This window comes from Electrophorus electricus, chromosome 5, assembly GCF_013358815.1.
Source record: "Electrophorus electricus isolate fEleEle1 chromosome 5, fEleEle1.pri, whole genome shotgun sequence".
NCBI classification, from domain to species: Eukaryota; Metazoa; Chordata; class Actinopteri; order Gymnotiformes; family Gymnotidae; genus Electrophorus; species Electrophorus electricus.
In genome coordinates this window covers 8,485,496-8,508,626 of record NC_049539.1, presented here as the reverse complement: position 1 = coordinate 8,508,626, position 23,131 = coordinate 8,485,496, and the positions used below count along the sequence as shown (strand labels likewise).

At 43.3% G+C, this 23,131-nt stretch overlaps 1 protein-coding gene across 2 annotated transcripts; it reads right to left on the bottom strand.

The window, feature by feature from the left end:
- Positions 1 to 5: 5 nt before the first annotated feature.
- On the bottom strand, positions 6 to 22,059 carry stag1b (stromal antigen 1b). Of its 2 annotated transcripts, none has more exons than XM_027008071.2 (34): positions 21,914 to 22,059; positions 12,620 to 12,837; positions 12,334 to 12,454; positions 11,965 to 12,102; positions 11,618 to 11,714; positions 9,564 to 9,640; positions 9,074 to 9,278; positions 8,621 to 8,772; positions 8,462 to 8,535; positions 8,225 to 8,348; positions 7,864 to 7,962; positions 7,668 to 7,747; positions 7,475 to 7,582; positions 7,204 to 7,318; positions 6,863 to 6,980; positions 6,631 to 6,734; positions 6,431 to 6,523; positions 5,736 to 5,825; positions 5,426 to 5,629; positions 4,970 to 5,040; positions 4,779 to 4,866; positions 4,610 to 4,690; positions 4,346 to 4,438; positions 3,900 to 4,074; positions 3,173 to 3,312; positions 2,969 to 3,070; positions 2,568 to 2,716; positions 2,272 to 2,400; positions 1,846 to 2,051; positions 1,232 to 1,412; positions 1,022 to 1,135; positions 580 to 694; positions 390 to 470; positions 6 to 165 (listed from the first exon to the last, which is right to left on the bottom strand). In XM_027008071.2, exons 2-34 carry the CDS (start codon positions 12,646 to 12,648, stop codon positions 142 to 144), a joined length of 3,777 nt encoding a protein of 1,258 aa, XP_026863872.2. In that variant the 5' UTR covers positions 12,649 to 12,837; positions 21,914 to 22,059; the 3' UTR covers positions 6 to 141. The 2 variants fall into 2 exon arrangements, with proteins under 2 accessions (XP_026863872.2, XP_026863873.2); XM_027008072.2 differs by having other exon boundaries at positions 12,620 to 12,787.
- Positions 22,060 to 23,131: the final 1,072 nt, after the last annotated feature.

Here is a 23,131-nt window from a genome sequence, read left to right as displayed (position 1 = left end):
ATATGTGTGTGTGTGTGTGTGTGTGTGTGTGTGTGTGTGTTAAAAAGACGCTGACCATGTAACTTTTAAAATGTTGGCTTTGCTTGATTGGAGAAACAGCGTTGCTGGTTGTGATTCTCCCACAGAGAGTCGCAGTCTGCTTCAAAACATTTGCATACCAAATCCCTGAGAACAAAAAACAAAAGGGCACCATTACTACTCACACTGCTACCATTACAACCACACGTACGCACGCACACACAAATCACAGTTCTCAGAGCAGATAATTCCCATCGTACTACAGGTTATGAATTTACACATGACCAATTAATCCATGTGCATTTCTTTACTGAAAATCATTCAAATCATTTGTCACAACTGAATATCAGAATACAAAAGGCAAGACTTACAGAATCATCTTCTATAATTGCTGTAGAGTCAAAGAAATCTGGTCTGAGTTCGGCTCTCTCTCTTCTGTTTCTTGATGGTGGCTGAAACAAATGAAAACAGTTGGAGTTGTACATGTTTAGTTGTAGATTAGCCTCTCTCACAACGGAAGAGTCCTCGAGGACACGGGAGTTGCCTTGTTGAGCAACTCACCAGATCTATCACCATAGTGTCCTCAAACTCCTCGTTCATGTCCTCCAGCTGACCACGCGACGACATCATCACGTCCTCGAAGATGGGTTCGGCATCGTCTTCCATTAAGCCACGTCTAAATTAACACACGTGGCAAATAAAGCTTGGCTCATGTCAAGCACTAAAGCTTACTCCTTTACAGAAGTCACATTATCAACCAAACATACGTGATGCCTAAGTCTGCAACTACAGACACTTCCTTTAGGCTTTGTTAAAACCTTCGCTGTATTGTATGGCTGAGCATGGCTGATCCATGGTTAGTCTTCCTCAGTGCTACATTCACACCAGACCTCAGAACTCTGCCACTGTTGGTACAGGGCTCGTCCTAAACCTCAGTCAAAACAAACTTTCAATGCATAGAAGGGGCTGCCTGAGCAGAAAGCTCAGGCGTGTCTGCACTTACACCTGCTGCCTCACGCCCCCACTCCGTGCCTTCATGTAGTTCATGCCGCCTCTGTCCTTCCTGTTCACCTCCTCCATCTTCTGCTGGTCAAGCCATGACATCTGCATCTGTGGACTGAGCAAAGGGGACACGGCGGATCAGGCCAGAAAGCAACGACGGCTGAGGGGTAACCTTTCCGCAGTCAGCAATGTCGGCGTCTGGGCTCCATACTTGTGAATGAAGTCTGGTTCGGAGCCGGGCTCGGACGAGTCCTGGTCGGGGATGTGCTCTGCCGCCTGCCGCGGGTTCTCCCTCAGCACCGTGGAGGTGAGCTGCGGGGTCTGCAGGCCGCCGGGCGTCTGGAGACTGTCGTTACGCATCACCCACGAGCCATCCCCACTCTCCTCCGGTACTACTCGTGGCCACGTGGGCGCACACATGCAGAGACAGAAGTGTGTTGTTAAGCTCGTTAAGACTAGTTCCTAGTGACGAGCAGTAACAGACATGAGTTGTCAATGGAGTAGCGATGCTTCGTTCTCAGTTAAGGTGCTTTTGTAAGATGTGATCCGAGTCGAGTCACTCGACTGTCAGCCACAAAGCCTTTTTCTAAGCAGCATGTGTCTTGCTCCAAGAGTGGCTGATGTACATTGTGCAAGTGCATAGCATGCCTTCAATGGCTAACTGCCGTATGAGGAGCAATTGTGAAACTAAAAGGAAGACACAACCATGGGCTGGCTCCCGTATTCTTACTCCCACCTGACAATGTCTGTATCGCTGCACAGAGCAATCACGCATCAGACACACGACCCACAAGGGTGTAGAGAGAGTAGGCGTTGCTTCCTCACCGTCTGTGCGTTTCTTGTGCAGCGGCGGTCGGCCCCTCTTGCTGCGCACAGTGCTGGCCCGGCTGGTGGTGCTGCCCGTGGTGACCGACATGCGGTCCTCATCACCACCAGTCAGCAGAGAGTTCCGGTAGGCGATGAGCGGCAGCCAAACATCTTCCCTCCGCTCCATCATGTACTCCGTCATGAACTTCTCCAGGTACGAGTGGCTGTGAAGGTGTGCAAAACAAATGGTAAGGACAGGAGCGAGCGAGCACACACGCACGCATGCACGCACGCACACAGCAACAACAAAGCTGTATGTCCCCACAATGCCTTGCTCTCACACACTACCACACTCACCAACATTCTCATCACAATAACATATCCAACATATTGGTCTTTTTGACACTACCCTCAATCTTTTACACTGATGCCCTTTACACTTACACAGTTTTTTTATCCTGACGGAGGAGTTTGGAAGAGAACTCGCACAGCACTTCCAGGAAAGCCAGGTTCGTGGGAGGATACTCCGCACCTTTGGGGTTTGGAAACTTGAAGGCAAAGTCAATTCCATCCCTGAAGGCCACACAAAACCAAACACACAAGTTTGCTGTTTACAGTGAGACACTTCAAAGCTGCATTTGTATTCCGTTCACAGACGGTCTCACTACCGACATTCATTATCTCTTTAGAGGAGTAACTGGAAGTCATTTGTGTTGTCGATGGCCTGCAGAGTGACTCACTTGTGTAGCGTAGCCACTGCCTCCCGGGTTTTGATCTGGTCCAGGCCGAAGGTGAGGGCGAAACGGCGGGCAAGCTCCTTGATCCCACTCACGTGCGAGGAGGTTCGGTCCAGGTTGGGCCCTTGATCCTGCACAAGCTCATTAAAGAGCTGGGAACAGAGCAGAGGGATGTGCCAAAGAATGAGAACGAAGATGCTGCGATGCAGAAAAGAAGCATGCACACGGTGAACACAGGCATACGCCCACTCAGCTCCATCAGTGTTACAGGACTGAACATGCAAGCCTGGCTTCTGACGGAGCCTGGATTAAACCCAGATCTGGACTGGAAACAATTCCCAATTTGACACTCTGCTAATTCAGATTAAATGGAGCCATCCCTTGGTAAAAATGGAATTGCTCACCTGTTGCAAACTGAGTATTAGAGTTTTGGCACATTGGATCTTGTCTGTCTGTCTTGTCTTACTCAGGGTCTCCTTGATGATGTCTCCATAGTCATTGTAGTACTAAGGAAAAAGTCAGCAATGAATGATCTCAGAACAGGAACTCCCTACACAACCTGCTACACAGCTAATAATCTTTAGAAAAGAGGCTGGGTGTTTCCATACCTTCATATAATGCTTGAAGATGTCAGCTGCTGCAGGCATGTCCACAATGTCATATATGATGAGCTTGCTAAAGGCAGCAAGCAGGTTCCTCCTCTTGTGCAAAGCCTCGATTTTATTTGCTTCATCTTCCTCATCACCCTCTGAGAGGCAGAGAGACGGAATTACAACACTCGTCTACAGAAAGACAATCCAGATCACCAGCTCAAACCTCAAAATAGGGCTGCACTGCAGTTTGCAACACGGCTTTGCTGAGAGGAGACTACAGCTGTGTGCTTGACCCTTCATTTTAACCACAGCTACACTCTGAAGGCACTCAGCTTTGCAGAAGGGCACAAACTGATCACCACAGCACTCATCTAATGAAGTCCTACACATGTAATACGCTAAAGATGTTTACGCCACGCCCAACCTGTTTATTCCATACTATGCCATTGTAAGCCTGTGGAAGCTAGTGCTGGACTACAATGTTCTACATCTGAACTCTCTGATGCAACATAACTTACTCCCAGCTTACCATGTTCCCATGAAACCTGATAAAATTGCAGCTCAAGATAAAGCTTTAAGATATGGCCAATAAGAGCATCTTGAGCTCCCAGCCAAAAGATAGCTGGGACATCACCAGGATTCGAAATGACGTTATCCCGATGATGGGGCAAAACCTAAGAGAGGCCAGCCCCCCTTTAGTGGGGTATGCTGATGCGGTGGGCACGCCGAGGAGAGGACGCACCCATGCTCTGGTTCTCGTCATCCTGGTCGATGAAGACATGGTCTAGGACAAAGCTGAGGAGCTCGCTCTGCAGGGTGCCATCCGGGTTGAAGACCAGTGGTTGCAGTGCCTCTCTGCTCCCCGTGGTCAGCTGGTGGCTGAAGATCATGAGCAGGTCACACAGCAGCATGAAGGCCTGCAGGCGAGAGAGGATCAGTCGCCTTGGTCACCACCAAGTATCGTGTATGGAGGACACGCTACAGCTCACATGCAAGCCTCCGCGCGGTGGACTCAAAACTGAATGGCTGCCGTTTTGAAAGGGAGTTTGTAATTCATTTAGCCAATTTTTATGATGTTCTGTGTGTGCCGTCATAAGGCACAGAACATTATGCCACCGCTACACACATTCCTTTAGGAGACTCCAACGTGTAGCCTGAGTCAGCAATTACTCCTTCACCATCCCTCACCTGCTCTTTGACAGGAGTGTTCACATTTGACAGGCACTGCTGGCATACAGCCAAGAATGATTTCACCACTCTCCTCAGAGCAACAAGGTCATCCTGGGAAAATACAAACAGGATTACATGCCACAACCTCAAAATCTAATAGCAATAAGGTGTGCAACCAGTATAAACAGGTACAAAATTTACCCTGACAAGGGTTTTGCATGATCAATGAAACAATGTGGCTCCTATCTGAGAGTGGGAGTCTAAGGTGCAACATCGCTATACCTTGGACGGAGATCCTTCAGTTATTCGGACTAGCTGCCAAAGAATGGAGTAATGTGAACACTGGAGGGCCTGGACAGCAATCTGAACACAATCAAGTCGGCGTTAATCTCCCAACAGTTTTACCTACATGCTACAGGAAAGATGCCACACTGCACCTGAAAGCACCTACCTGCTCTGGCATGGAGCCCTGCTCGATTCCCATTTTAAGTAACCGATAGCAGTTCTTAAACAGGTCCCATTTTGTGAGGTCGTGAGCACTGGCAACAGAGGAAGAAAAAAAGTGGTCATTTTCACAAAGAATGGAAGCATCTGACCAACCAAATGGAGGGAGAAGCTTGAAAGAAGCCATGTTTCTCTTACTTGTGGAAAGCGGTGAGTTTCTTTAGGGATGAGAGGACACTGTAGATGTCATCATCGTCAGCTTCATCCCCCTGAGGAAAAAAAATAATCCTTTAGCACACTAGAGTACCTTTCCCCTCACTGGGATCAGTAGAGTTAGCGATGTGCATTAAAAAAAAAGGATCTATGCTCCCAGATTAAAAGCCTTAATTACTGTCAGAATATATTGTTAATGCCTTAAGCAATAAGGCTTTTAACTACTTTTTCATACAAAGAATTCAAATGACAGCAGGTGTGAAAGCTTATTATTAAAAATGGGCTTCTTTTCTATATTGGTCAGGTTAGAATTGTGAAATATTAGAGCTGTTGGCAGTGAAACAACCTCAAGTGGAGAGGGTAAATGATAACAGAATTATGCTCCCTAAATGGGATGGGGTGAGGAGGGTGCATGACCACGAGATGAAGTCACTGGCTCACCTCCTGCAACAGGTCCTCCACCGAATGGCTGAAACGGTCTGTGAGCTCGTCGATGAGCTGGCTGCGGGCGATGTCCACGCGGTTCATGATGGTGTACTCCTCGCTGCACAGGATGCTGTAGGTCTTGCTGCAGGCCTCCAGCACCTCCGTCTCCGTGTGCTTCTCTACCACCAGGCGGATCTGCTTCAGCAGTGCGTCTAGGTGCTGCATGGTGGCAGCGAGGGCGGAGAACAGAGCACGGCCTCGGTAAACATCACCCCACCCACTACCACAGCACAACTCTACACCCCAAACTCTACAGTTCACAAACCTTCTCCATTCGCCCCGAGCTGTAGACCTCCAGGTCAAAGAACTGCGGGATCTGTAAGAGGTTGGCCACCTTCTCAGCGTCTGCCTGGTACTGGGGACAGCAAAAGAATAGCGATGAGTCCTGCACTGTACACAATCATATATCATATATGAATATACCGCTCTCTCACACACACCGTTATACCTTTCTTAAATATCTGTATGTTTAAGAAAGTTATACTGACATAGGAGAAGCAACATATAGTTTTATAAAGCACATTGTTTTTATTTTTATCCCAGTTTCCTCTCAGTGCTGGTCACCTCCACCTAGTAGCTAACTAATTCTTCCACCCATCGGACAATGCCACCCAGCTAGGTGAAGGCTAGCATGTGGAGCCGGGCATCATATCTTTTTTTTCTAAACAGGTCGGCTCAACGCATTTGGAGGAGAGCACCAACCAGCTCCGCCAATGTTGGCTGGCATCATGTTGACAGATGGGTGGGGGTAGGGGGCATGCCAGTAAGAGTAGAGAGCAATTATTCTCTCTTGGACTCCCAGCCAGGGATTGGACTCTCATAACTGGGGACTGAGCCTGCAAATCACCCAGTGACAGGACTGGGGCTTAGCACTTTCGGGGGGCCTTAATGAACATCTCTACAAGGGGGTATGAAGACACGCCCCGGATCTTTTCATTTGGGTTTTCCAAAACTGTGTACCTTCGACAGCAGCATGGGAAGTGCGATGATGAAGTGCTCTGTCAGTTTATTCTTGTCATCAATCTGGGTCTTCTTTTCTTTGGCGGTGAGAACCTGAGGTGCCACAGTATGAAAAGCAACACTAAGCAAAACGTGTCCATGCGTGACTTCTAAATGCAACAGAACGCTCGGCACCAAAGCTTGCGTGGCAGATACCGTACCCTCTTGCCAGTCCCTCGGCCGACGGGCGGGTGAGCCTCGGCCGCCTGTCTGATGGTGCACACCATGAGCTCGATCAGAGCGCTCTCATGCCGGTCTCCCAGTGCTGAAACGGCAGCCGGCGCATGGGTTTTAAGCCACAGAAACAAAGTAACAGGCTACTGAATGATTGTTTGAGGTAAGGCATTGGGTGGTGCAGGGGGGCCGGGTGGAGGAGGGGAGCGGCGGCCGCACCTTCCTCGCCCTGCACGGGCTCTTCCAGCAGAAGCTCAATCATGCAGTCCCAGTCCTTCAGCAGCTCCTGAGAGCTGTCCCACAGGCTGTCCACCAGGTAGGCCGCGTGCTCGTGTAGCTAGAATACACGCAGGCACAAATGCAGAAAGACACGTGCACAGAGACAGACAGACAAATGGAGAAAACTAATGCCAAATTGCCAGCATGTTCTAATAAAACTAACAAGGATTATCTGTATGCAGACACACAACCTACTGTATGGACAACAAGCCAAAGTAAATGAGGGATTTTACTAAAAGGACAGCAGAGTGCTGGGATGTGGTTTACACAGAGCTCCTCACCTCACTCTCCAGGAAGAAAAGCACTAGCATCCTGATGAGGTTGCCGTTGGGACTGTTCCTGCCCCGCCGCTTGGCGAGTGCCTCCTCAGCCTGGGGATCATGGCGGCTGAAGAGCCTGCAGACCACCGGAGTTGATTACACGCTTCAGAATACATTGTGCCTCGGGGGCTCAGAATGAGTCTGAGGGAGCCATTTTCAGGACAGACCACCAACGACTGATGCTACTATAGACCAACAAGAAAGGAGATTCAACAGATGTTCATTTACTCACTTCCGATGGAGGAACTCCCCGGCAGCCACGGCCACAGGCCGGTGGGCGGAGTAGACCAGGTGATAGACGTTCTCGCAGTCTTCATTGGACAGGGCGTCCTCACTGCCACTGGTAGCACACAGACAGCAGTGCACAGATCAGAGAGATGCCAGCAGCGAAAGACAGACGAAGAAAAGGAGACATAGGTACTCACTGCAGTATTAGAGTCACAAGCCGGATGGCCTCCACCGCCACGTCATACTCCTTATCAAGAGTCATGGACACAATGCGGTCCTAGAGGAGGAGAAGAGAAGAGCCTGAAGTGAGACATGTTTAGCTAATAAAGCTTTGGTTCCTACCAATACCTGTCATAAGGGTACAAGGCGCTATAGCATGGATGCGTGTCTAACCTTAAAGCGATTAGTGAAGAGCTCCAGCTTGGGGAACAGCCCCCTGTTGGTGTAGAGAGTCTGAAGAGCTTTGAGACACTTGAGTCGGACTTCACCTTGCTGCAAAGACACAAATGTCAGGAGTTTGCTTGAATGTTCCCACAAGTTTCGTCTCGGTTAGAACATGCCCCTCACTCCTTGCACCGATTGGCATTCAATGTGGCTGCTGTAGGAACTCTACAGTTAAGATGAACGTATTCACTTGTACATGCTCAAGACTATCAAGACCCGCTGTAACGCTGACCAGCTGTGAGTCTCAGCACTGAGGCTTCATGGGCTGTAACACTGACCAGCTCAGCGTTGAGGCTGTATAGGCACTCACCCTGTCGTGTAACGTCCAGCCCACGTACTTTAGGTAGCTGTCATTTAGAAAGGCATCACTGTACAGTTTCATCCACACACCAATCTCCTCAATGCAGATCGCTCGGATCTCAGCAATAGCATCCCTGAAAACAGCCGAAGAAATGCAATCAAGTTCCAATAAACATGTACATAAATACATGACAAACATGAACACAAACATCAGGGATCATTTTTCTCTTGTGGATCTGAGCCACACCTGTAGCGGTGAACAAAAATTCCTTTGAAGATAGAGTTCATCATGTTCTCAATCTCGTCTTGGTTCTCTTGGAGCTGGAAGATACATCACAGCCTCAGTGAATGAAGGGCTAAAATGCATACAAGCGCATCAGGAGAGAAGCAGGAAGCAAGGCCACACCTCCTTCCTCTTCTCCAGCAGAAGCTCCAGCTTGTCGGTGGCCCTCTTGCCGGCCACCTTGTTGCGCTCGGCCTCGTACTGTCTCTGCGTGTTGTCCTGGTTGATGCTCAGGTTCAGCGCTACGTTCACCAGAGCTGTCATCAGTTTCATAGCTGCCGGGACAATAAGGCACCAAACCAAATAGAATCAGTTTGGGTTTTACTCACTATTGCTCAACCTTTAAAGAAGCAGAACACAATGTATACTGTTGCTGACAGGAGGCCATAACTGTTGCTCCCACAGAACAATATAAATCTGAAAATCAGTGCTAAACTGCCAGTGCTACAGCACTGTGGAGCTAGGTACTGATTCAGCCTGAAATCTACCAAACACATGCTTTGCATGCTCCAAACGCAAATAAAAAAAACAAAAAACAACCAAACAAGCCAATTGGTACTGAAGGAGGGTGTTTACCTGCCAGCGTGCTGGTGTGTCTGAAGGCTCGGACCTGCGAGTCAGAGAGGCCTGTAAGAAGGGAGATGACGGTGTCCATCATGTACTCATCGTAGATGATGCTGTATTGGCACTGTCGGATCAGAACGCAGATGAACTCGCAGAAGTTGTAACGGAACTTCTTCCACTGTGGGCCGGCTATGGTCAGCGGGTAGTCACCACTATCCTGTAACCCAACAGCCAGTTAGTGAGGCATCTCAGGTCTTTTATTTATTTATTTATTTATTTGGGGGGAGGGGGAGGGGGAGGGGGAGGGTGGGGGGGGGGAAAACGACACTGCACACTGTAAAAACATACACGATACACCATAGCAGCTACAGGCTTGTGGTGTTAAATTAGCAATGGGGCTTTTACCATTTGTTGTGAAAATAAAAAACCTTCCTGATGAGCTCATCAAAACCGAAGCGTCGATCCATGAACGATGGATCTAATGGGGAGGTTAATATCATACCTCATCAAACTCCTCCGTCATCTTCCTGATGATTTCTGCATTCTGCATGTTTCTAAACATCTCTATCCTGACGGTACCTGCAATTAAAAGACCAGGTCAACCTAATGCGATTTAAAAAAATAAGCCACCTGATGAGCAACAGCTAATTTAAAGGGTATACAGTGGTGCTTGTGAACCCTTATCAAAAGTATGTGAACCTTTAGGATTAGAAGATAACTTGATATTTAAGTCAGGTGTCAAACGATAGTATGACAGTCAGGTGTGAGTGGGCACTGTGTTTTATTTAAAAGAACAGGGATCTAGCAAAGTCTGATCTTCACAACAAATTTGTGGAAGTGTATTATTTCATAAACAAAGGATATTTCTGAAGACCTCGGAAGAAGAGTTGTTTATGTTCATCAGGCTGGAAAACGTTACAAAAACATCTCTAAAGAGTTTGGACTACACCAATCCAGTTAGACAGACTCTGTACAAATGGAGGAAATTTAAGAACATTATTACCCTCCCCAGGAGTGGTTGACGAACAAAGATCACGCCAAGAGCAAGGAGCTTAACAAAAGAACCAAAGGTAACTTCAAAGCAACTAAACTTCTCACACTGGCTGAGGTTAAATGTTCATGAGTGCACCAATCAGGAGAACACTGAACAACAAATGGTAGGGTGGCAAGGAGAATGTTGTTGCTCTCCAAAAAGAACACTGCTGCCTGTCTGCAGTTAAAGATCTGTTAAAGATCATGCCTGTCTGCTAAAGACCATATGGACAAACCAGAATGTTTTGTGGAAGGAGGAGACCAAAATAGATCTTTTTGGTTTAAATGAAAAGTGTTATGTTTGGAGAAAGGAAAACACTGCATTCCAACATAAAAACCTCATCCTTTCTGTGAAACATGGTGGTGGTAGTCCCAAACCACGATGTTTTGCTGAATCTGGGCCAGGATGGCCTGTCATCATTGAATGAACAATGAATTCCAAATTATACTAGCAAATTCTTAAGGAAAATGTCAGGCCATCTGTCTGTGAGCTGAATGTCAAGAGAACATGGGTCGTGCAGGTTCTACCTTTGTTCTACCAAAGAATGGTTAAAGAAGAGTAATGCTAATGTTTTGGAATGGCCAAGTCAAAGTCCTGATCTTATTCAAATATAAATGTTGGGGAAGGACCTGAAACAAGTAGTTCATGGGAGGAAACCCACCAACATAACCGGAGTTTAAACAATTAAAGCAGGCAGTGGTAGCTCAGTGGTTAAGATACTTGACTTGTAATCGGAAGGTTGCTGAGCCCCACCACTGCCAAGTTGCCACTGTTGAGCCCCTGAGCAAGGCCCTTAACCCTCAATTGCTCAAGTTGTACTCAGTCAAAATTAAGTCACTTTTGATAAAAGTGTCAGCTAAATGCCATAAATGTAAATGTGAAGGAATGGGCTAAAATTCCTCCAAGCTGATGTGCAGGACTACTAAACATTTACCAGACATGTTTAGTTGCAGTTATTGCTGCCCAAGGGGGTCACACCAGATACTGAAAGCAAAGGTTTCCATACTTTTGCCACTGCCAAATATAATATTGGATCATTTTCCTCAATAAATTTGCCTCATTTTTAAAAATTCTGTTCTCTTTATATACTTTTAGTACTTCTGTGACAATCTGATGAAGTTTTAGGTCACATTTATGCAGAAATAGAAACTTCCTAAGAGTTCACAAACTTTTGGGTTGTACAAAATACTAACAAGCCTACATACCTAAACGAGAAGAGCGGTAACTACCTACAATCCAGTTGTTTTTCCACAATGACAAAATATGGCCAAGCTATGGGAAACGTGTGTCAACCTGGTAGACACCTAAATCACAGTAGTGAGGGATCACAGACAAGCACAACTACATTTGATTTAATGACCAAGTAGCATACTTGAACTAGTGCTGACTAAGATCATTACATTGTCAGGTCTGGCTATCTGCCTGTTTTTGGTTGGTGTCAATATAAATCCTGAACTCTGAAAAATATTACATATCTGGATCGTAATTTAAAGCATTGTTAAGGTCAGCGTTATGGAAATTACCTTTGCACCCAGAGCACTGAATGAAAAAGTTGATAAGATCCAGAAGAGCCATGTCTCGGTCCTGTTTGTACGATTCGATCCAGTCATCAACAACTGACTGCAAGCAGTCACACAAAAAGGACATTCACGAGTCACAATACCCTCATTTGGGATAAACACAGCAATGTTACTAACGTGGGATCACAAGACTTTAAAAAGAATTACGAGTGGGGTAACAAAACAACTATAGCAACTTCTAAAGAAAATGTATGCAAATGTTGAACAGTTCAGTTCTGTCAATTCTGGAGGCTTCAAGTTCTTTACTGTATTCTCCGTACATGTACTAGAGGGGATGCATTTGGCTTTACCTGCATGGCACTTTTGCCAAGCTTGACCACCTCAAAGAGCGTGGAGGGGTCCCCTCCTTGGCCATTGTGCTGGGCCATGCCATTAGGCCTCCTGCCTCCCTTGTCCACTGGAGACTTGCGGGCCTTTTTACTGGCCGCCTGCCAAGAAAGCAAATAAATCTGAAGTGGACCTTGAGGGCCAGAGCACTTTCAAAGCACTTTCACTTTCGCATTTCCTCCAGCTCCGACACATCACATACAGCTCAGCTGTTAATGATTGTAAGAGCAGAGACAAAGCAGAGAGCTCTGTACATTAACTTAATTTTGAGAAACAAGCTACAAGACAAAGCTCAGTGCAATTACAGGAACAACATGAGTAGCAGGTCGTACCGGGGGTCTCCCTGGCCTGCCTCTCTTCTTTTTACTCTTGCCCTCTCCAGTGTCTTCCAGCTCACTGACACTTAGACTCAGACTCACCGAGTCTCCCTGTCCAGACTCATTAGAGGAGTCCCTGCAAACAAGACACACGCAAACACACATAAAGCCACACTGGAGCTACAAAAGCAACATTGTCCGCCAACAAAATGAACAAACTGAAATTTATTCTGTCATATTTCCATAACATGAAACTACAGAAGCTTCTTTAAATTTCAGCTTTTAAAAGCGTTTTACTCACTGCAAAACAGGGAAGTCTGAGTTAATCATCTTGTTTCTCTGCTGAGGCAAGGGGATTTATTGTAGATACTTTATCCAGAGCAGTAGAGGGGGACTTCTGCTGGTCTCCAGTAAGATGAGTTCAGTGAGAGCAGGCAGTGAAGACCTCCATCCACTCAGACTGCATACCCTGCAAACACAGCCATTGGGCCTCGGTCAGGAGGAGGTGCCACAAATAATCTATTTGGGGAAAAAACGCACACAACAGAACACCAGTGACTATATGAACTGCATCTCTTTTGATGTACTGACTGTAAATACTTTAAAAATCTGATCATGAAGAACTCCACCATCTGGCCAATATTAGAACTGCAATGAAGAAATTAAAGAAATCATCTTATTTCATTATTTCATGTAAATAAAATAGTTCTGCACAAATAAGCACAATAGAATGTTTTATTACACTTTTAAGATATGTTTAATTTGACTTCAGTGCTGGATGAACATCAGCATTTAGATATCCAGACATTTGAAGGCTGAAGATAAAAAAGCTCAAGTGCTCGTTGGAGTTTTTTCTTCATGGATCGGTTTCTATAAGTAATTCTCTAGGATACAAATAAATCTACAAGTCCACGATCATTGCACAAGATTGCATTTTTTAAAAGTGATTGAGAACATAATTCCTGACGTATTACACCACTTGACAGTTTACAAATGGAAACTGTATAATTTCGAAATACACTTTACTGAAGAGGCAATCCTACATTGGGCCTTGTCAAGCATTTTTATTGTGCAAAACATCAGTCAATACTTAAAAAAAAACCCCATGTGATTCAATAACATTTCTCTTTACATTCGGTATGAAAAGGGCAAATCGCCCCAATGTGTGACTCTTCCAAATGTTCTTCAGATGAACAAAAAGTTGCCCGCAAAGCCAGACAGACACAAAAGGATTGCACCAACATCTCACAGCCACTAGGAGCAGTGCAAGTCACAGGTTTTCCACTAAAAGCAGCAAACAGCCCCAAACCACTGAAGATAATCCCAAGGTATTACAAAACTAGGCTAATGATTTATTAGTCAATTTATGGGAAAACATTACTTCACTATTTGTCATGCCCTGGGATAAATGCAGAAAATTCAATCTGAAGAACCACAGACTGACAGTAGGGGGCAGACCAAGCATGGTCTTTCAGTGTTGCTGTGGAAACAGATCAATCAAGAGATGTCTACACTGACTGCTTGTCTTTGTGAGAGGATGGAATAGGACTGTGTTAATATTGAACCAAGACCTGTGTGTTTTACTATCATTTCAGAATACTGAAACAGAACAGCAAGCCCACCAACCAGCTCAGTCAAAGAACTGGGTGCACCTGTGCTTGGGGTCAGCGTTTATCTGACACTAGATGGCTCCCTACCTCCAAAGGCGCGAGTGGATGAGCCCGGCGTCTCTGGATACCGAGACTGCAAATCTGTTTGCCTTTCCCTGACTTACAATTCATAAACATTGCTTGTGCCATAGAAATGCATGTGCCTTTTGTTACCTCACTAGGTAAATATCACAACACACAGTTGCAAATATACAAATCAGAAAGTCACCAGAGAAAAAGGTGACATGTTAATAGCAAATTAAGTCCCCTGTGTGCCACTGTGTTTTGCGGTCCCCTCCCCCCACCCCCTCCAGACTGGAGTATATGGCCAAGCAGGCAGTCTGGGCTTTTGCAAGCACAGTATGCACAGCTGACTAATAGGCACTCCTGAATCAAATCAATCAGTGGAAGCATCAAACTAAACTAAATAAAACAAACAAAAAGGGATATAAATGCATTGCCCATGTAAATATTTAAACTTTTCCTCCCTTCATACAGTTTGTGTGTAGATAATGTGCACAGACCAGTCCTAATGTTAGACAGCAAGAAGGCAAATCTGCAGGTTTAGTTAGGTCCAACTGTTTAAACCAGCCTATACTTTCAAAAACATTATTTCTTTGTTGTTTTTAAACCCAAGTGTATATGATTGTTGGATATGAAGTTCTCTGTAGATTTTGGCATAAAGTAGTTCAATAAACTAATTATTAAGAACACAAACATCCTAATTTGCTCCATTTCATAGTCAATATACTGGTTACTAATCTGTCTGTTTTAACAGTAAGTATCCTTATCATACTTGTCATATGCCGCCATGTAGTGTACATACACAAAACCCCAACACTTCAGTTGAAGCATATGCCTACAGCATGGGACTGCTAATCAGATAAAATGACTTGACATGACTAATTTGGCATAAGAGGTGCCAAGTTGGAACTGACTGGGGTGCAGGGGTGTCAGCTTCATTTTCAGGTAGGATAACATGCACATTTTAAACATACATTTCAGAGGATCTTTTAGGCCAGTGGGAGAGGGCATCTTTATGCTGCTGGGTTTGTGACATTATATCCAATTACGCAACCTGATGTTATCTTTCGTTAAAAATGAACACGCTGCTCCTAAACGTAACCGTTCAAGATTCGGCTGAAAGCTACAAAACAGGGCTGTGCAAAGGCATTTACACAGAAAAAGGTGACTGTCAAGAGCCTTTTTTAATGATTCCAGACAGTTCAAATCACATATAGTAACATCCTCCTGTAGGGGCAGTGTGGAAAGACTGTTGGTTGAGGCTGCCCGCCACGTCTCAGCCCCTCACTGCAGCAGCACTTGCAGGGAAAATCCCAGCATCCGCTCAAAACTCAGATACGGAGAAAAACAATGACCTCCCGCAGGCTGCCATTTGGCACAGAACAAAACCGCTAAACTGGTTTAAACACCAACACACTGCAAGAGGTTTGTGCCGAAACACCTTTCCCCCCCCTTTTAAGAAAAGCATTGGAATTTTTCTTCAACATTTTGCAGCCTCAGTTCCTGGGTGAATGTCTTGCCAAAGTTTCATGCGCCACCACATGGTAGGCAATCTTCTCCATTGTGAAGGCTCCTTCTAAAACAAGGTTCCCCTTTTCTTCCTGACCAATCATAAAACTGCTATGATGCAACTCAAGGGCAGACACTGGAGGGTATCACTGTCAGTCAGTTATTTTTAACCCAAGGTTGGTAAGCATTTACAGTGACTCCACTGCATAATACTCTACAGTGAAGCACAGCGATTGCAGCTGTCACTGAAGAACTCATGGTAGCTAAAACCAGGGCTAAATACATTGGGACTATCCCTAGGAGAAGAGTTATAGCTAGATATACTGTAATGTCCAAGTATGCTGTACACCATGGGTCCAATAATTACTACATTGTAAACCACACTATTTGAGTTGCTATTTGCTTAGTCATACTTTAATGCTACTTGGCTAACACTTCATACAGGACCAAGAGATTATTAACAAAACAAGGCTTTTCAATTAATTTCTGGCCTGTATTCATATGAAAGGCTTCCCCAGTAGCTATAGATTTACCTTTTGCCTGCAATAATAGAGGTTTATTATTGCTTGTCTTAAATGGGGAAAAGTGCTTGGTCTGCCCATTTACAACAACCAATGAACCATGAATATAGAGAAAAATGGCCAATCAGAAGCATGGAAACAAACAAGGGAAGTTCAAAATAGTTTTTAAAATGTTGTCCAGCCCATGAAAATAACACTTGTTTTAAGAATGTTGTATCGAGCATCACAAGGGCCAAGGTAATTGCAATTGAATCCCATCCCAATCACCACTTGCAATAACAATTAAAAAAGCCATTTCTGTCAAAAAAGTAGAAACAAATCTACAAGGCTACAAGTACAAGCCAAAAATGGTTCAGTTAACCTTTTTGGGAGGGGCGGGAAGGGGATACAGGTAACAAAAACAAACAAACAAATTAATAAACTAAAGAATGATTTGCAGTTCCAAAGCCAAATGTTGTATAAGATACATGCAGTTCAGTAGTTCAACATTCCAGAACACAAACTGGAGTGACTGTCTCTCATATTCATTTTTTCCTATTCACATACAGTCTTACCCAGCATATTCAAGCCCATGTAATGATCAGGGTGAAATGTACATTTTGCTGTACAAATGCACCGAGACTGACATTCAGATTTGCTGCCAAACTCAACACACTGCAACTAAAATGTAGTCCATCAGTATAATCAGGCTCTTGTTTTGTAAAAATAAAAACTACAAACTGTTTTCTGAATCTTGCCTCAGTAGTGGCTAGGTTTTGTGTAACATAAAATTATATTTTCAGAATGGAGGAGTAGAAAGAAAACAATATTATCCATGTCTTTCTTTAATACTAGGAAATGAAATGCATAGTTACTGGCTTGCTCAAACCTGCAAATATAGTGGAATAGTTACGTCCCTTTTCCATTAAATGACAGATGTTTTGGACAACTGGACCCTGAGAACCCCACAAGGACAGTGCCATTATTTTGGGCATATTTAGAGAGCCAGAAACATGTTACACAAAAGATTAAGAGCTTTCTTTGGTCTCTGAAAAGACATTTCGTCTCTGCCTATAGCTGGTTGCACCTTTGTGCTGCTCGTTGTTCTGCTCCCACTTTTCAAAAATAAAAAAGTTTTTAAACCAAAAAATGCTTATAGCGTGTGAGATTACAAAGACACATCCTAGTCGTATGCTTGTGTCAAAGGGAAAGGAATCAATTAAATGTGAAATGGAAAATGTACACATGATCCAACTAAATTATATGAACTACACCACCCTGTCTGCCTTGAGCAGTATCTGAAATCAACACTACAGGTGGCAAAATGTCTGATCATCAAAAAGACTTCCCACACAGAGGTAGCAACTGCTGGTTTCGGCTGTACATCACATTAATACTTTATCCAATACCAATTCTATCAGATAGCGTATTCTGTATGCATATTTGGTGTCACTTTACTAGCCATAATTAGGTTGTTCCTAAAAAACTAATTAGGAACAACCTAATTATCACCAATGACCAAGTTCAAAATAAATGAATAAATAAATAAAATATGGTATCTTAATACTTTGTTAGATGGAAAGACAATTATTTTAGGTGCATAAAGCAGCCATAAAGACACAGAAATATTTAGGTCTGACATTAAATAAACTATTGCTGTGAGCACTATTCAATTCCAGCTACATCTTAAAAAACTGAGGAGTAATTCATATTGTTAGAATCTCCTAATGGAAAACTGTTTCATACATCACAATGCTGTAAGTAGCAGTAGCATACGTGTCTAATTGTGTGTGCAGAGGGAGTGGAAATGTAATGTGCTACTGTATGCATGAGCAGTGCAGCAGTTTGCTTGTGCTTTGGCAGCGTTAATGACACAGCTATCCCTGCCTGGTGCTACACTGATCTCGCTAGATAAGCAAAATACCCTGGCTGGGAAGGATTCTGTTGAACCTAGCATGGGTTACCAGTACTGACTGAACGCCACTACTAAACCTATGCAGCCCATCAGAACTGTCTGACCAGACAGTTGAACCTCAGGTCAATATAAAAGTTATGGGTCTAAGGTAACATCTGCTCAGTCTGTTTAAAACTGAAAATTAAATTGAGTAACACTCACCAGTATAGGGTGACACCAACAAAGACTTTGTTTCACAATTTATCAAAATATAGTAAATAAAACACTCATATCTTCATCACAAGATTTCTAGCTAGCTATATGGAAATTAACAAGACAGCTATGGTATAAGCAGGACGATGCAAAATCACCGACCCAACTGTATATCATGACTCTACAGGAAAAGGTAAAGTAAAACACTGTAAATCAGCTGCTTACATCATCAAGAGAAAAAAAAACAAACAAACAGTAATAATATTATCTAGACAGAATAATATTAGTACATCAATTAGTGTAAGTGCATTAATTATGCTTTAATGAAGCACCTCAGAACCAAAGGGCTGTACAAACCAAACATCTAAATCTATCAACACTGACATGCAAAATGGCCAAATAGAACTACAAAATCCATTTCATTTAACTGACTCACAATCAGATCAAATGAAAAACCTTAATTCTCAGTAAAGGTACTGGGATGTGAAATTCTGCACAGCACAAGCTTTATTCATTACGCTATAATATTTGCAGTTATAAAAGGACTGCAACATGTGAAAACATGAACATGTCTTTCCTTTAAAATATTCAGTCACGACGAAAGGTGGGGCATACAGTCTTCTCATGTGGCCATCAAGCCATGTTCATTGATTCTGGTAACATGGCCAATGAAAATCCAGAGATGGAACATGTGACAGTCCATGAAGATGTTACCATGGCAACACAAGCCCTGTGGAATACATGTCAAGCATCTGAACAGCTAAGCAAAATGTACTACACATTAAGTCTTTTTTTTTTTTTTTAATTCTAGGAGACAGTAACAATACAAATTAGTTAATAGTCTTGTGTACTGCTTCTTTGTTATCTCAACATAGCCATTTCAAACAATCCTTCAAATTCTAAATTTGGAGGGCAACCAAAAAAAGTGCAGTCTGCTGTTGGTATCATAAGTAGCTAATAATGCATCAACACCTATTTAATGTCAGACTAAATGCAGTGTCCACACACAAAGCAAAGATACAAACATGACCGCGTTGGATGACAGAAGGTGTGCTGTGTCTAGGCCTGCATTGTGTTCCAATTAAAGTATTTACTCTTCTCTGTGCTCCCAGAGGGACAGAGCCAAGGACGGCAATGCAGCTGCACATGAAGCTGGATGTAAGCCTGGAGGACACAAGAGAGGGATCCATTTGTCCTCTTAAGACTCCTGAAATGGAAACATTCAAGCTAACGAGTCTAAAAAGTCCATAAATGCCATATGCTTTTGTGAAGTGCGCCATGAAAGAACAAGGCAAAACAGAACCACTTTGCTTTGCAAATTTTTTTTTTATTTTGTAGTACGATATCCAGTGTAAAGAGGAGACAGCCTTACATTCCTAAATATAATTTTAGTGCACTGTAGCCAGACATAACTCATTGGGTCAATGTCTGCACACACTCTGTGGTGCAATATGACAAAGACAAATGTTTGAGGGTTTCAAAAGGCAGCTCTGGTAACACAACTGGAACATCCATGTCATGATCAGCGTCATGGAGTGAAAATCAGATCTGCTAATAAACATTCATTGTAAACCTTGTCCTGGGAAGAGATTTCTTAAAATGAAATCAATACTGATAGAGGCACTGTTACAGTGTTATCTGAATTGATATTTATGGATTGTACATTCCATTTTATTCTTGTTTCCTATCAAAGTATCACCAACCTCCATGACCAAGCGGTAAAATTAGATATCTCAGCATGATAAACCACAGGCAAGAGAATCCACTAGTGTAGGTAAAGGACATTCTCGTTAGAGTTCTGATTAGCACATCAATTTGTCCATGAAAGAAAATCCTACTTTGTAAAATATCCCAGTGGACTGGGATGAACACACTAGAACCAATCGGCATTTTGACTTGAGAGGAGAGGCTGGACCACACAAAAAGGTTATTTCCACCTAATGACTCCTGTCAATCAAACTGTTCCTATGTGCAGTGCTACAAACCCATCGGATTACACACAGCTCGATTTCTCAGTGAAACACTGCCATAACCAGCTTTACATGCAGAATTCATGATTCCTGCAATCAAGTCTGTGGGAAAAGATTAAGATACGTTCAGGAAATTCAATCATGGTAAAGTAACCCAAATAAACACCTGCCATGTACCATATGCACAAAGTGCTTTTAAAACTAAATAAATGGAAAGCCAGAGATTTTGCAGGCTTTTTCTTAAATGTTGGCTCTAAAATAGGACAGGCAATGAATTTAGGTAACAATCATGCATATGTAGTAGATGAAAACTTTAATTTAGTGCTAAAAATAGTCTGTAGGTAAAATATTATAAATGGCACCTAGCAGCAACAGGTTACTATCATCATTACTACTACTGAGTTTGGGCCAACAACTCGTGTCTATTAAATCCTCCCTCCTTTACCTCACTTCCTCGAACTGTTACAGCAACACACACCAAACATGGCTAGCTAAACGATGAGTAAAACGGATTATACTAAATACAGCACACACCGCAGCACGCATTTCTGGTAAAGCCATTTACCTATTCCAGCACGCTGGCCATCCCATTTTAGAGTCCTAGCTAGATCAAAACCTAACGCAAACCAAGCCTAGCGCTCTGCATCGCCACTGCGACATGCAACACTGGTCTGAATGGGAAATCTTTCAAATAATCCACTGACAACTGCATTTCCAACCATTTCAGAGTAACGCGGCGCATATTAACTAGTAACTGAACGGAGTAAACTTAACGGACTAGGAAAGTTGTTAGCCAACTCGCCATTTAAGACGACACTTCTCAAACTTGACCTTAGACGCAAGATACCAAAACAAAACCACAAATTGTTAAAAATATAATCTAGCAAAACTTTGTAAGCAGCAGTGGTTGCACATCCTCCAAGCGAATAACTGGATAAGTCTTAACAATGATACCACAAATCAAGCTAAACTCCTCCTCTGACAAAAAAAAAAACGCAGACGAAGTGATTACCCGCTAAAATTTGGCGGCAGCGAGGTTTGTCAGGAGGAATAATAGAGGGGGTTAGCTAACCTGGCTAATGCGCCAAGGCAATGCATGCACTTGCCGCTTGTTATTTCAATTAAGCGTGGGCAAAGACACGGCAGTCCTGTTACTTTACCGATCCCAAAGTTTCCACGCAAATTAAATATTTAGCGGCAAAAGAGGACAAACCGTTAGCTATTTAGCTGACTAGCTTATTACAAACTTCCAAAATCTGACAGAGGTTAATACACTTTCGACGTTACTTTCAGCATCAATCGTCTAGGTGTGAATACAGTGAAATCTGCTGCACAGGCCTGTGGACACTACTTGGGATGCGAGTTCGCATCACAACGGGAGCAAATCCAACGTCGAGAAAACACGGAGTCGATAAATCTGCACGCATTAGCTACACTAGCCTAGCACATCTCACAATCACAATAGTGGCCGTACACGGACGGCCGTGTGTGTGTGTGTGTGTGTGTGTGTGTGCGTGTGTGTGTGTGTGCGTGTGCGTATTCAACGCGTTAGTCAGCGCGATTATGCTACATTTACCACAACAGACACGTTACAAATGGTGAGATATGCAGCGCAATGCTGATGCTTCCCTTCGTATTTAAAGAATACACCGGCGGAGGTCGGTTGTAACACTGTGCCACCGAGGATACAGGGGGCATATTGGCTGGCCGTGGAGAGGCGCTCCCATCCCCCCACTTGCACTCTCTGTGCGTCCTCCATCTTTGATACAAACTGGTTAGCTCAGCAAGCGTGCCGCCGAAAGATTTAGGAATTGTTCAAAACTAACACAAACTCACCTTTGTCGCAAAAAGAATGTCCAGAATACACCTGCGTGGTAATTGGTCCAATTTAATTACAGAATACTTTATGTTTTATATTCTAATTTAGACCTCAAGCGGAACCGCGCCTTTCACGAGCAGAAGCAATCCTAAACTGCCATCTGGTGGCATTTACCACAGCGAAATGGCGCAACTTGAGACTAATCTCCGCTCGCCTCCTGGTGGACGAAGCGCAAATCGCAGCTCTATTGTAAGGGGCTAATCGTAGAAATTGTACACTTCAAAGAGGGAAAAACTGAGAAAAAAACTTAATATATATTACACATGGAAATAACATTTATTATCACGATACAATCCCGGGTAAAAATAGCACTGATAAAATTGTAGATTTCTGACATTATCCAGCCTGGCTAGTTTACTTGCATAATACGGTATACTCCTATAACTAACCAATATATTGTTATACATTGTGTGTGTGTGGACGTACATCATCATAAATACAATATGCATGACATTGTTTTTACTCGTTAGCAGCATTTATTAATATGGTTAGGTTTGTATGCTCAAACATCTGTGACAAAATACAGTTGTGAAATCTTTCCCTTTTAAAAGGTTTAGTTTTTTTGCATGAATGTTCCTAAAATGTGATGTAACTTGATCACTATAAAAATAATAACATGATATGTTATAATAATTAAATCTTACATAAACAAGCACATATTGTTTTAAAATATTTTAATGCTTTAAACAATTCCTTTTACTGATTGAAAAAAAGTATGTGATTACTATACGATTCCTTATATGCGAATCCCTATGCTGGTGATAAGCCCAACCGAATGCTTTCTATAGCTGTTGATCAGTCCTCTGCATGAAACATTTATCCAAACAATTGATGCATACAGTTAAGATAAATTTGAACCGAACCTCTATTTTTTTTCTGAGAGGCACTTTGTTTTTGATTTTCTATTGTGTTTCGTATCATAAGCATATTACATAACAGCCTCTTTTTAGGATTGTAGGATGAGGAAGATGTTAAACCTTTGTTGCATCAAGGAACACCCAATGAACATCATTCTTTCAGTGGTTTTCTTGTGGTAGAAAGTGTCATTTGTTCGATGTTCAATGTTGCTTATGTGTTACTGCTTTGGCCAACCAACTTAGTAATCAAGATGGCCGTTATCCTAGATGTTGTGCACATTTCCCCAAATTATTTAAATCGATAAATACAGTAGCACT